Source organism: Pagrus pagrus (genome assembly GCF_965226575.1).
Source record: "Pagrus pagrus genome assembly, chromosome: 19".
In the NCBI taxonomy this organism is placed as follows: domain Eukaryota; kingdom Metazoa; phylum Chordata; class Actinopteri; order Spariformes; family Sparidae; genus Pagrus; species Pagrus pagrus.
This window is the reverse complement of record NC_140203.1, coordinates 1722707-1737155: the sequence shown is the minus strand read 5'-3', so window position 1 is coordinate 1737155 and position 14449 is coordinate 1722707. Positions and strand designations below refer to the sequence as shown.

Genomic DNA, 14449 nt, shown 5'->3' with positions numbered 1-14449 from the left:
CTGTCACTACAGAGAGAGCAGCGACCATATCTCTGAGAATAATGGCTCGACTGGTAGGAAGCAATGGGGCGACCGCTGATTAAAGGCCTGCAGGTGTTTTTATCAATGACAGACACCTGCAGCCACAGCTGGTGATGAACGAGTGTGTGGTCGCAATCCACGTCAGAAATCAGTGTGAGAGTGTGTGTGTGTGTGTGTGTGTGTGTGTGTGTGTGTGTGTGTGTGTGTGTACATATTGTAGTAATAAGCACCTCTAGTGGTCTTTCACTAATTTGAATTTGAATATCAGAGAGAAGGAGGGGTGGGAGTGAAGCAGCTGTGCAGCCGTGTCCTGTCATGTCACGTGCTGCAGCATGATGGTGGTTTCCTATATGTTTTGAATTAAGTCTCATGAAAGGACCAAAACCAATAATGTGTTAGTCCTAAAATGACGAGAGGAACTTTGTCATCATGGTTACAATAATACCTTTATACGGTAAAATAAGCGTGTATGTGCAGGTTTGTTTAAGTGCGGGTAAATCTGGTATCAGTCCTTCCACATTGCCAGGAGACGATAATGCCTCTCCTGTCCTTGTTCTAGTGTGTCACGTTTTTACGTCACGAACACACAAGAAAATAGGGAACAGTAAAGAAACATAGACATCAGTGACGATGTTATGGTGTTTTAACAGCAGTTCATCCAAAAGTTGATGAGATATTTCAGTCTGGACGAGTCTGGTGATCCCACACTGATTTTGAGTCAATTGATCACATGACCTGGAAGCTATTGAGCTAACATGCTAATATTTACATATAAAAATAAAAAAATTATAATAAAAATTAATAAAAAATATTTAGAGACGTAAAACATAAAAACAAGAGGCGTATCTCATGCAGCCAGTGTAGTTACATGATCCCACACTGATTTTGAGTCAACTGATCACATGACCTGGAAGCTATTGAGCTAAAATGCTAATATTTGCTAAAAATGCTAATATTTGCTAATAAAAATTAATAAAAAATATATAGAGATGTAAAATGTAAAAACAAGAGGCGTATCTCATGCAGCCAGTGTAGTTACATGATCCCAACATGATATGGGGTCAGTTGATCACATGACCTGGAAGCTATTGAGCTAACATGCTAATATTTACATATAAAAATTAATAAAAATTAATAAAAAATATGAAAAGATGTAAAATGTAAAAACAAGAGGTGTATCTCATGCAGCCAGTGTAGTTACATGATCCCGGCATGATTTTGAGTGAATTGATTACATGACCTCGAAGCTATTGAGCTAACATGCTAATATTTACATATAAAAAATAATATATATAATATATTTCATCAAGATATGCAAGACTGTCTGTTTGACCACAATGTGAAGGAAATTGTTGTTTTATTTTTGGGGCATTGGGACATCTTTTAAGTTTTTGTCAGGAGGGTCCACAGATGCTGTGTGCAAAGTTTGGTGCAAATCGATGAAATTGCCTGGGAGGAGTTTGAAAAATGAGGTTTGCGACATTTGGCGAATTTGAAAAAAAAAAAACGGTAGGTGGAAATGGGCCTAAATCAGGAGATTCAGCACAATTCACTGAATGCTTGGATATGAGGTTTTTGAATGTGCGGCAAAGTATATGAGTTATTAGCCAAAATGCACTTTCCTTGATTCTGGCGCCACCTACTGGTGGAAATTCACAACGATGAGAGATTATAAAATTTTTCGCCAGGTGTGACGTATGTTCCAGGTTGGGTAACTTTTGGGGTATGTTGCGGCCACCAAAAATGCGATCTTGGGGATGGAACAATAATAATAATAATCCGAGCAAATCCAATAGGGCCTCGCACGAGATTCGTGCTCGGGCCCTAAAAATCGCTACAAAAACAATAGGGTCCTTGCAGGTTCCCTGCTCGGGCCCTAATAAATATAAATATACACACGTCAGACAAAGAATATCCACCTTCTGTTGGACTTCTGAAGGTTAGGTAAAGCATCAGTTTTCAAATCTTTCCCCAATAACCTCAGACAAGGTAATAAACCAAAGACAGTGACTGTTATAAAGATGGACAGAATGTGCCTTTAAAGTCTGTGTGAATGCTGCACAAACAGACCCAGTGCTGTCTGGAGAGGTGGAGCAGTAAACACCTCCCATATGTGTCCCTCCACTGAAACTAATGAATTGAAAGTAATTTAATGGAGCAGTGCACAGAACTGACGTAAGAAGAGTGAATATTCTCTATTTCAATATAAAACGTCTTCTGTCTTTTGGAATAATAACACTCGATCTTTACGTCTTTATTAAATAAACTTCAAGCTTTCCATTGAAGAGCGACACCTCCGCTTTACAGGTTGTTTAATTAGCGCTATTACATCAACAGGCATTAGCCCTTCTATCTCAACTTAAATTATTAACAAACTTTGCCCAACATAAATGTATATTTATCCACATATATATAACACGATCCTCCTTTTCTTCCTGTCTCATAATATATCAGACTGTGATCCTCTGCCTGCTCATCCCTGAGTCCAAGACCATTCATTTATTTAAAAACATCTCGGCTGTTTCATTGTTCTGTAGAGGTTATTTGGACATTTTGTTGAAAGTAATAAGTAATACATTACTTTAAAATGAAGGTAACCAGTAATATGTAATATATTGCATTTTGAAAGTAACTCGCTCAACACTGCTACTGGATACTTCAGCACAAACCTCCAGTTGTGCTCCTTTGACGTCAGCCAACCTCGACAAATGAAAGAAGAGCATCAATGAGGCAAACAAAATAAACCTTTAGTCCGTTGAGGAGTCTGAACTGAAGACGATCTTGAGGCAGTTTAAACCGTTAAATCAACCAACCTCCATTTAACTGTTCGTGGAATTGAATGCAGGAATCAGAATAAAACTAAATAAAACCTTCTGCGACGCTGAATCCAGACAAGCCGAAACGTTTACTGAACAAAGTCTGGAACATTTCACGGTACACTTCTTTGGACCCAGAGGCAAAGAGGGGAATCGGTTTTCAAACCTGATTCATTCGTCCTGAAAACGTGACGAGACGAGGAAATCTCAGCAGTCTCATGCCTACGACTGAATCTCGAGCGTGCTAATACTCGATACATCACTCCCTCGGGTCGGATGTTGCTTTAACATGGATTCTGTTTGTTCGTACAACACATTGTTTCATGTAGAAGGTCTTGAATGTGTTCGTAATTGTTAAGTGTTGCAGTATTAAAACACAACTGAAATAAAAAGCGAAACCACCGCCGGCTGCTTTGTCATGCGATGTAGTTTTATTACAAAAAGGTTTTATACAAATTTAACTGCATAATGGCAATGAACACTTTATTTATTATATCGAACACTTCACCTATCGCCCTCACCTGCGTCACCTGGTGCAGGAAATGAACTCGTTCAGCAACATAAACAGAAGGTAACATTCATTTTAGCACCGTCCCTTTGCAAGAATGTTGACCACGAACTCATACAGCGTAACAGAATAACAATATCGTCAATAAGTCTCGTCTTAATAAATACACAAAAATAAAAAGAATAGCAGTTCCACCAAACACAAAACTTCATTGAGTTTTATTCAGCGACAACCAGAACGAGTGAAAAAAGATGGAACGAAAGAACAAAAACAAAAAGCGTGTGATCATATTTCATCTTATTTTCTTTTTTTTTCTGTCTTCGGATTTAAGACATTGGATCTAATCAGAGGGAGCGACCAGGTGGATCTGTTGTTCTTCAGAAGATAATTTAAAAAATGTTTGCAGTCAAATGAAACATTTGTCACGTGAGGATCCTGTCGGGCTCAGTTATTGAAACAGAAATCCTCCACGTTGTTGAGTTTGATGGCCTGCAGCTCCTGGCTGTCCAGTAGCCTGTAGCTGAACGACACTCGGCTGACGAACTTCCCGCTGGACACCATCCTCACCACCGTGTTGTCACAGCCGATCTTCATGTGGGCTGCAGGAGGGAAACGAGAAGACATGTTAGGTTTTAGTTCGACCAGCAGGGTTTGATGACGTGGGAAGAAGCAGGTCAGCGTGTACTCACTGGGTCCAGTGAAGGAGATGCAGAGGTCCGTGATGGGCAGCAGCTTCGACGTGTCGATGCCGTTTCCTCCCAACAGCTGCACGAAATCTCCTGATTCTGCACAACCAGGCATGGACCTCTGTGGACGTCGACACACGGCTCGTGATTAGTCAATAAATTGATAAGCTGATCAGAAGAACATGGGTTGTGAACTATTTTGATAATCAGTTTATCGTTTCCGTCATTTTTAAAGTGAGGTCACTTGAAACTGTAGTGAGCACTTTTCACAACAACTTTATAGACTAAATAATTAATCGATTAATTGTGAAAATAAGACCTAGTCAGCAGGATTTAGTGGAGTGACATTTGCCAGCATCTATAATAACACTGGAAATAAAACATTATTGAAACAATGAAAGTCCAGTCAATAAAATGTCCTAGAGGCCACTGATTCTTGAAATGGCTTCAAGAATGGCTTCATATATGAGACTGTGGTGATGTGACAGCATGAGGCCACTGTTGGAGGCGGCATCTTAGCCTTTTGAAACGTTTTCAAACATTTGTGAAACCACTGGACATTTTTTAGGGAGATGTCGGGTCATTTTCCAGCCGTGTTTGTGGAGACAGAACCAGGTATTCTGATCCAAAACATGATCTATTTCTAACACAACCTAAGTGGTTTCTGTGACTAAACCTAACCAGAGCATAAGCACAGCGCTGTCACAACATAAAATTGAATATTGAACTTAAAGAAATGTAAAGTTTCAACATATTTTTGCACGTTTGCAGAAATGTGAATGGCCTACATTTATTCTGGCGACTGGGTCTGTCTCTTGTTTGGGCCGGTGGTGCACAGCTGGGTTTTAGAGCACTGATAAAACATCTGCCTGCATAACCACATCAGCTGAAAGACGCCAAAATCTGTCCTGGAGCTGAGTTGCCTGACTGCGACACGCTGCTGTCACATTACATGTAGCCACATTATAGATTGTGAATATAAATGCAGACATGCCAACATTTCTGTTTTCCTGCCACATGTTTCAAACACCCTCCTGTTTTGTTGTTTCTTCTGGGTGACTCATGTAATATGCACGGCCTCAAACACGTTGTTATTAATAATTCTCGTACACACATGTTTTTTATGTTTGTCTTCAGGCCTGATGTTGGCAGGTGTGTAAATATCACACAGATAAAGGTACTGGTTGCTGTTCACTTGCAAAGCATCAAAAAAGGAACTTGTGACTTAAACTAAATAAAAATCAGCAGGCAGGTGTAAGATTAAGGTGAATCGTATGATCTAAAAATATCCTGTTGAACAAAAATGGACCTTAAGACACACTTGAAGGAAAAGTTTAGTCATTATCTAATCAGTTGAATTTGTGATCTTGGGGCTTCTGGAGACTTGGCCTACAGCAGACGAGCTGCATGGAGACATCTGATGTTTAAATCATCTCCAGCTGCTTCAGGTGTTTAGCAGAACGCTGTAACTCTGTTTAACTGTGAAGCTCCACGGAGGGAGGAGCTGATGAGTGAATCCTGTTCCTTTAATATTAAGGTTTTAAAGGGTCATTTCACTCAAATCACCACAACTTTTTTAATGCAAAACTCAATTTTTACGACAAGTAGGTGATAGTGTGTAAGTGATATTTCTGATTTGTTCTCCTCATGTGATTTTTTAGCTGCTTTAAGCATCCTGAACAAATTTGTACTGATGTGGTGGATATTGTGCAGAAATCAGTATTTCATGCGCTTGTTCACCTTGGGGAAGTTGTTGAAGTGTCCGAGGCTGAACTCAGAGATGTCGATCTCCACCGGGTAAATGATGGAGAAGCTGCAGTTCCTGTGCTGCTGCGGGATCACCATCGTGTAACTGCCCTCTGGTGACTGGGAGATGACATTGCAGGCTGCAGGGAGACCAGAGATGGTGAGAGGAGGGAGGGATGTTACACCAGATTTCAAGGATGGATTGTCAAGGTGAAGCACGTCGAGCACGCTCACCAACAGCTTGTTAAAACGAGTCTCTAAGTTTGCTACAGAACGTAAAGGTGATTCAATAATGACAAAACTCATTCATTTTATTTCTGATTATTTGTCAGATGATGTGGCTGCAGAGGTGTAAAACTGACTGAAACAAGTGCTGCTGTTGACAAATTCAAATAAATGAAGTGATTTTAAAAACAGGAGGAAATTAAGAGGAATGAATCACAGGTTTAAAGGAGAAATCAACTAAATATGGGTTAAATTTAACCCTTAAATTAACCTTTTTTTCTCTTGTCCTCACATGTGATTGACATTAATGACTAAAACACCCTGCCAGGCTCGTATTATCACCACAGACGCACACATTAGAGTCAGATATTCATGAATGTGAGAATCGTACTTACGGAAAGGATTGATGTGTTTCCTGACGGTCAGCGTGAAGCTGCTGCCGGCGTTGTGAATCCGAAAGAAGACCATGGCGACGTTCTGAGAGGAGCGCACGCTTCTCCTCAGCGCTCCCGAGTCGCAGTAATCCACGTAACGCTCGTACAGAGGCAGCGGGTGATCCTGGGAGCTGGGGAACTTCTCTCCTTTCATCACCCAGCCGTCAAACACCTTCACAGGACACAGAAAATGATTTTCACGTTCTCGACACGTGGCTTTTTCACTTTGGGATCTTGAGGTTTCTGGAGACGTTGATTGCGCCGGACAAGTCTCCAGCTACTTCAGTCGTTCAGAAGAATAACACAACGCTGTTTTGTTTTCTGGACGAGGAAACTTCACCTGACTTTCCATCAGCATGCAGGTGAGTACATATTGACTGATTTAGCTTTTTTTGGTTGGACTGTTCCTTTAAGAGGGAGACGCTAAAAGTAGGATTTCAGATTCAGTCGAAGATGATTTGTTTAACGCTTAAATACTTTGGTTGATCTTGCTCTGTGGGACACACACTGAACTAAAGGTCTGGACCATCGTGGTGCTGAGCGTGTCGAGAGCATTAACGTGCGACCATGAAGGGGGAGATTTAAGGTCACCTGAAGTAAGCAGGTTATATACAGTTGCCTTGTGTTAAAGGAGCTTTTTGTCTAATCAGGAAGTGTTTCTAAGCTGAGTACAGCAAGTGACTGACCCCAGGTTGATGGCACGAAAACAAGCTCATGACTGTACGACAGATTCAAAACTACACCAGATTTCATGCGTACAGAAATATTTAAGTCACGTTTAAAGTCTTTAAATGAAGCAATCATTTTTAAGATGTTGGATATTTTAGCTCCACTCCACCATGGAGGAGAAAACAGTTTGTGTGAGAGGTTGTGAGTTCACCGTGATGAAGTCTCCTCCCCTGCAGTCGATGTCGACGTCGTCGTAGTCCACAGTGATCACCTCGTTGGGCTCGGCCATGAAGAAAGCGGCGCAGCTGAGCTGAGGACGTTCGGCCGTGAAGGTGAACTGACCCTCCACTGCAACCATGTCCAGACAGCCTGAAGACGGAGTACGAGTACAGTTACAACAGCAACAGTCACTGCCCATTATTTTTATCAACAGTACTTCAGATTATTTTACATGTATTATCTGTACTTTATTTTTTTTATCATCTATTCTGTATTTTATGTTTTTGTTATAATTTCTCTACACTGTGTGATTGTACTGTAACCTGACTCCCTCCTCAGGGATCAATACAGTATTTCTGATTCTGATCATCTTATCCACCATTTTGACGTCTCTGTTAATTAAAGGAGCATTATGTAGTTCTGGTCAAACTCTCCTTGTTTCCATGACTGAATAAACAAACTGACCTTAAAGGACAACACAATTTATCCTGTTTTACTTTGTTTATGTGGCGGACCCGGACCCTTTTATTTTTACTTACACTTATTTATTTTGTATTATTATCTATTCTGTATTTTATATGTTTCTGATCAGCTGATCCACTATTTTGCGTCTCCTACACGTTACGCCAATAAAACAGCCTAAAATCTAAAAAAACGAAACAAAGAGAAGTGTAAGAAATATCTAATATGTGTTGCTCAAAATGGACATTTTATAATTTTGTTCTAAAAGCATGTGAGAGATAAATAAATGCAAATTTCTCTTATTTTTCTTGCTCTCTCACACACGCAAGCTGTAAAACCTCCAAATTATGTATCTTTGACTTAAAACTTAAAATTCAGTAAAAAACAATGATAACAAAATGTTTCTTGCTCGTTATAAGAAAGAAAAATGCAAATGGCACAAGTTAAAATTGGTGTAATAAGATAGTTTTGATTAAATTAGACTAATATAGGTTTTGCATAATGCATCTATAGATATATATAATAATAAAACAGTTTACAAAGTGCTTTGAGGATCAAGCAAAAAGCAGGAACATGTAAAAACGCAAAAAGTCAACTTGAGTTTTTACAAGTAAAATGGGGGAAAAATGATTTAACAGGCAAAATCACAGAAAAGGAAGAGAAGAAGAAAAATACATGCAAAAATAATAATAAAGGATAATAAAACGACATCACATCAGAGAAATTAAGAATATAAGATAAAAAGATTCTGAGCAGTAAAATGAGTAAAATGACGATAAATGGATTAAACATAAGAAATAAAAGCAGTGAAGGAGAAAAAGAGGAAAAGGACTTCAGAAGAGAGGAATTAAAGCATCTGATGAAGGAGTAATGAGACTCACGTAAAGGTCGACGGTACATTAACTCCTCTGGTGTTTCTCTCTTCAGCTCCGAGTTGAAAAATGAATATAATTCATCTTTTGAGATCTCGTTGTTCTGCAGAGAAACAAAGTTTAACAGGAAGTTATCTGTGGATCCTGACAGAACAAAGTGGAGGTGTGCGCTGACGCTCACTCACCTCGATGTACCTGCAGTCTCCCTTCAGCACGGACAGACACAACAGCAGGAAGAACAGCTGCTCTCGGAACGTGCGCTCCATAACGCGCATCTCTGTCCGCACGGCGCACCTGAGCGGAGGAAGTGAGCGGCTCCGCGACCCGCGCTGCTTTTTATACAGTAACAGCAAGTTCTGGAGAGACCGACCAGCAGCCTCCCTCCTCCTCCTCCTCCTCCTCCTCCTTCATCCCACCGACTACGTGTTCGTGACGAGGGCAAGCGGAGAGGGGGGGGGAAGAGGTGAGGGGGGGTAGAAGAGCTGGTGCCAAAAGATGCTCATGAATCGTGACGTCATCATCTCAGGTGGCTGCAGTCCTTCATCCACGGAGCTGATCAATAAACAGCTGATCCATGATGGAAGAGGAGTTTAATGTTACTACACTCTCCTCTCAAGTCCATGAGGACACTGAGGTCATCTCCTCTGATATCTTAATATATAAATTTAATAACACTTTAAAAAAATATATATATGTAATAAAAAATGCAAATTTATAGTCAATTACACGTTAGTTAATAGTTATTTCACTGTTAAGAAGCAATGAAATGCTTTATAAACTATTTATTAGCAGCTGTTTATTGGAAAGTTGATGTTCATGATAATTTATAAATGGTTAATAATACTGTGTAGTTTAGTTATAAACAATATATTTGGTAACACTTTATAATCATGAAAATAAACAATTATATATGATACAAAAATGCACATTTATTGTTAATTACACATTAGTTAATAGTTATTTCACTGTTAACAAGCAATGAAATGCTTTATAACATTTTCAGGACAGACAACCCAGAATAAATGTTGCCATTCTACATTTCTGCCACTAATGTGTTAAAAATTGTACATTTCTGTACGTGTCAATCTTACATTTTAAAAAACAGTCCATCATCGTTTGGAAAAGATCACGTCTTGGATCAGAATACCCGGTTCTGTCACCACTGACACGCCTGGAAAATGTCCCGACATCTCATTTAAATTCCCTAAAAGACAGCTTGAACAGTGGTCGCTCATGTGGCAGCCATCTCACCAGGCGTCATAGCACCACCATCCACCATCTACCATCACCATCACCATCCACATCCACCATCCACATCCACCATTACCATCCACATCCACCATCCACCTCCACCATCCACCATCCACCATCCACCATCACCATCCACCACCCATCACCATCCACCATCCACCATCCACCATCACCATCCACCATCACCATCCATCACCACCATCCACATCCACCATCCACATCCACCATCCACCATCACCATCACCATCACCATCCACCATCCACCATCACCATCCACATCCACCATCCACCATCACCATCACCATCCACATCCACCATCCACCATCACCATCCACCACCCACCATCACCATCCACCATCCACCATCCACCATCCACCATCCACATCCACCATCCACCATCACCATCACCATCACCATCCACATCCACCATCCACCATCCACCATCACCATCACCATCCACATCCACCATCCACCATCACCATCACCATCCACATCCACCACCACCATCCACCATCCACATCCACCACCACCATCCACCATCCACCATCCACCATCTACCATCACCATCACCATCCACATCCACCATCCACATCCACCATTACCATCCACATCCACCATCCACCTCCACCATCCACCATCCACCATCACCATCCACCACCCACCATCACCATCCACCATCCACCATCCACCATCACCATCCACCACCCACCATCACCATCCACCATCCACCATCCACCATCACCATCCACCATCACCATCCATCACCACCATCCACATCCACCATCCACATCCACCATCCACCATCACCATCACCATCACCATCCACATCCACCATCCACCATCCACCATCACCATCCACATCCACCATCCACCATCACCATCACCATCACCATCACCATCCACATCCACCATCCACCATCCACCATCCACATCCACCACTACCACTCACCATACCCTCCATGTCCTGATGAGAAGTGTACTTTTTTTGTGATTGACTGATATCATTTGATATAAATAAAACAAGTAAAAGAATAACAAAATGAAAATGGAAAGAACAAAACCCTTCAGATTAAGAGATTCTCAAACTTAACACAGCGAACATGTTCAGAAAGGAGTAGGAAGAAGTGTACACGTCTCCGCTACCTTGTTAATTATGTCTTAATCTGTACAAAAATAAAAACTGGAATCCATCTGTTGTTCGCAGAAATGTAAAAAGCCAACATTTTACTCTGGCGACTGGGCTGGGACGGAACAAAACATGGAAATGTGATCAAAACATAAAATACACAGCATGGACAGGAATGCTTAAGAGAAGATGAGGATTTTCTGATTATTAGAAAAACAGTATTTCTACTACTCTGTGACAATCTCCATTAAAAGAATGAGCTGGAAAACAGGGGTCAAAGGTCAAGGTGGACTATTGTCATTCCCTTCATACATATACATGATAATCAGCATGCAGTGGAATGAATTAGCATTCCCTCGGGGCAACAGTGCGCACAAACAGTAAACATACAGGTTCAGCGTCCTAAACAAGGTAAAACACTGGATGTAAAGAAGTTCAGAAGGAGAAGCAGGAGGATTAAATCATGTGGAGAACATTACAGAAGGTTTTGATGGAGGAGTCAGAGTCCCTGGGGAGATTCCCTTCCACCTGTTCTACTGTCTGATAGTAAAACTGGATGATGGGACATTTATATTCACACAACAGCGACGTCTAACGCGCGTAACGACCTGCTGTGATTTATACAGCGTTCACTTCACACCCAGAGTACATTCACTAAGCTGCCTTCACGCCTGCCTGGTGTGACGTCGTCACAAACAAACCCCGGAGTCCTCCAGCGCTGCAGTCTGGCTCGTTTCAGGGAGGGTGAGAAGACTGCAGGGGAAACACAAAAACCACTGTCCTGTTCATAAAAATGTGTATCCAGGAACCCGTTACTGGACATTTGAAAAGAAGAGGAGACTGTTTTTGTCAGAGTTTGATGCTCTACTGAAAGGCCAAGAGGCTTTGTCAACACTTGTTTGTTCGTTGATTGGACCTCCCTGATGTTGTTTTATCTTGAAATGGTTTGCATGAATAGAATCAAAGGAACCAATTTTTTTGTTTATGGTATATATCGCACACAAACTGTTCCATAATACTAAACGAACCACAGGCCAAATTGCTCTTGAACAGCGCAGAGTGATTTCTTTAATCATGTAATATAATTATTGTGGTTATGTTTTCTGCAGCATCTGTGAAGCACACGCAGGTTTAAACAGGGAACTAGACTTTTTTAACTCTTTTTATAGCTCTTTTATTCTGCTGAGGCCTTAAAAGTCGAAAAAGTAATTTTAGGCATTTGAGAAATGACTAGTCGATGCTTTTTCTGAGTGTGTTGACATATTTAGAAATTTAAAGATTTTTGTGTATGTATATTTTTCTATTATGTTTCTTACTGTTTGTGATTTTTTTGACTAAACGTGCTTAATGTTTTGATTTTAGCCGCCTAATTACGTGACTACCAACCTGCTCTTACTGATCACCTGTCTTCATCGACCATGTGACTGTCTGCTAACCTGCTATAAATGTAAGAGCCCATAGGTAGCCATTTTGAATTGCCCTGATGAAGGCCTTAATGGCTGAAACACGTAGGCATGTTTTTACTGTCGTTGTGATTCAACAGACACGATTAATTAAAGGCTTTTTAACTCATTAACCTCTTGAGCACCTGCGACTTCCTCTCTGATTCTGAAAAAGAACGGGATCCCTAAACTGATGAGCAGCAGAGGGACACCATTTTCCACAACCGAGCAGCTCTCCTTGCATAATCTGCTTGTTTTAAAGTAGCTAACAATGAAATATGTGGTTGTGAAAAAGTTTTGAGGTACATTCAGAGACTTTGCTGAGACTCAAGGACACACAGTGCTCATCCTCCACCTGTCTGAGCTCAGTCCCTGAGGTCTGCAGGTGCCGCAGGCTGTTGGAAAAGGTCAACCCATTCAGATGCAGAAGAATCAGGCCTCGGTGTAATCCACACTGTCGGTGGTGAGTGGGACAAAAACACTGTGTTTGTGTCTCCAAGATAAGCAGATCTATATATAGAACTTGGAAAATCCATTAAGATATTTTTATACACCTGGAAGGGAGACGGACCTTCACACACAGGACTGGAACAAGATAAGTTTTGAGCTTGTGCAAAAAAGGTATAAACTTATCAGTCTCACAAAGTTTCACTGTTAAAATTGTCAGTGTCTTCCTGATATTCATGCTGAATAGATCAACGTTTTCTCCAGGTCTGATGTTTTGGTTCTCCATGTATCATACAAGCTTTGCTTTCATTGGCCTGATACACTGAGACATAGTTAAATAGATATCTGCTACTGTATGGAAATATTTGTGTTAGACATCATTTTAACCACGAGTGAAATTTTACACGTTGTGGTCGATGCATGAGTCATCAGCCGCGTTTGAAATTGTAATCCTGATAATAATCCACCAAGTCTTTTAATATATTTGTCAAACTGAAGAAAATTGTGTCATTATTTAAAAAACAAAAAAACTTTTTCAGGGAACGATCCCCATGACTCAGCTGAACCATTTCACACCAAAGACCTCACATCTTAAGTCTGTGTAATAAATCGTCTTTATTGACGAAGAGCACAAATTAAATGTTTTCTTGTAAAAAGACCAAAACTAATTTCTCTTTGACAAAGCTTTTTAGTGAAGAAAGCTGAAAGGACAGAGACTGACTGACAAACGCTCTTCTGCTCTGAACATGAACTCTGAACTTTGTGTTATTTCAGGAGGAAAACTGCCTCAGTTATTCTCTCATATTAGTTTGACATGTTCTCCGTCAGCTCTGTATGAAACCCTGAATGAAGACGAGAAGAAAAGACTTTGTTCATGTTTGTTTATTGATGATTTAAAGCTTCAGTTTGTTCACACATCCATCAGTAAAGTCTGTTAAACCACTCTTGTTCAATGATTTCATGAACAGATTGACTTGATCCACACAATCAGTGTGTTGGAGCAGAATCTCAGCTATGTACAAGCAAATAATGAAGCATCTCCTTATTGATTATGTAGTGATTCATGTAACATTAATAGGGAGTTTTGGGTTAAATTTGGCTGTCAATAATAAATAATGATTATCAGGGATAATTATTAATTATGATAAATAATAAGATCCTATTTACATTAGATCACCTCTGGACACCATCCTTGAAGAAGGGAAAATATAGCCAATTCACCAAATCAGTCTCATAAAAAGGTACTAAACTGTCAGTTGGTGACTGATTAATAATTAACTTAAAAACTACAACCAATATTAACAATTAACATAACATTTAGTAGTGGTCGAAGGATTTTAGAGTTCTTGACAGAGTAGATGTTATTATTTAACACAAAGATGAAAACACTAACTAACATGTACTATATACAGGTGTGTGTGTGTGTGTGTGTGTGTGTGTGTGTGTGACGTGATACCAGGTTACAGAAGATGGTTAGTTGCATGCAAAGACCCTGAGTCTGTGTGAAGCATAAGTCAATGTCAAA

At 40.3% G+C, this 14449-nt stretch overlaps 2 protein-coding genes across 4 annotated transcripts in view; one reads left to right on the top strand and one right to left on the bottom strand.

The window, feature by feature from the left end:
- pde8b (phosphodiesterase 8B) overlaps positions 1-14449 on the top strand; it is a 97159-nt gene that overhangs the window by 12362 nt on the left and 70348 nt on the right. The gene's annotated exons all lie outside the window — the stretch shown is intronic.
- crhbp (corticotropin releasing hormone binding protein) lies at positions 3247-8999 on the bottom strand. Its single transcript, XM_084382726.1, has 7 exons — positions 8844-8999; positions 8668-8761; positions 7317-7474; positions 6398-6608; positions 5772-5917; positions 4035-4152; positions 3247-3944 (listed from the first exon to the last, which is right to left on the bottom strand). The coding sequence occupies exons 1-7, from the start codon at positions 8931-8933 to the stop codon at positions 3790-3792; spliced, it is 972 nt and encodes a 323-aa protein (XP_084238852.1). The 5' UTR covers positions 8934-8999; the 3' UTR covers positions 3247-3789.

Excerpts from the sequence above, each read along its gene's own strand:
- crhbp (XM_084382726.1), bottom strand. The coding sequence starts at position 8,933 with ATGCGCGTTATGGAGCGCACGTTCCGAGAGCAGCTGTTCTTCCTGCTG. Across the intron at positions 8,762-8,843 it reads GAGACTGCAGGTACATCGAG|AACAACGAGATCTCAAAAGA; the intron begins GTGAGTGAGCGT and ends GTTTCTCTGCAG. Across the intron at positions 4,153-5,771 it reads ACTTCAACAACTTCCCCAAG|AGGTCCATGCCTGGTTGTGC; the intron begins GTGAACAAGCGC and ends CGACGTCCACAG.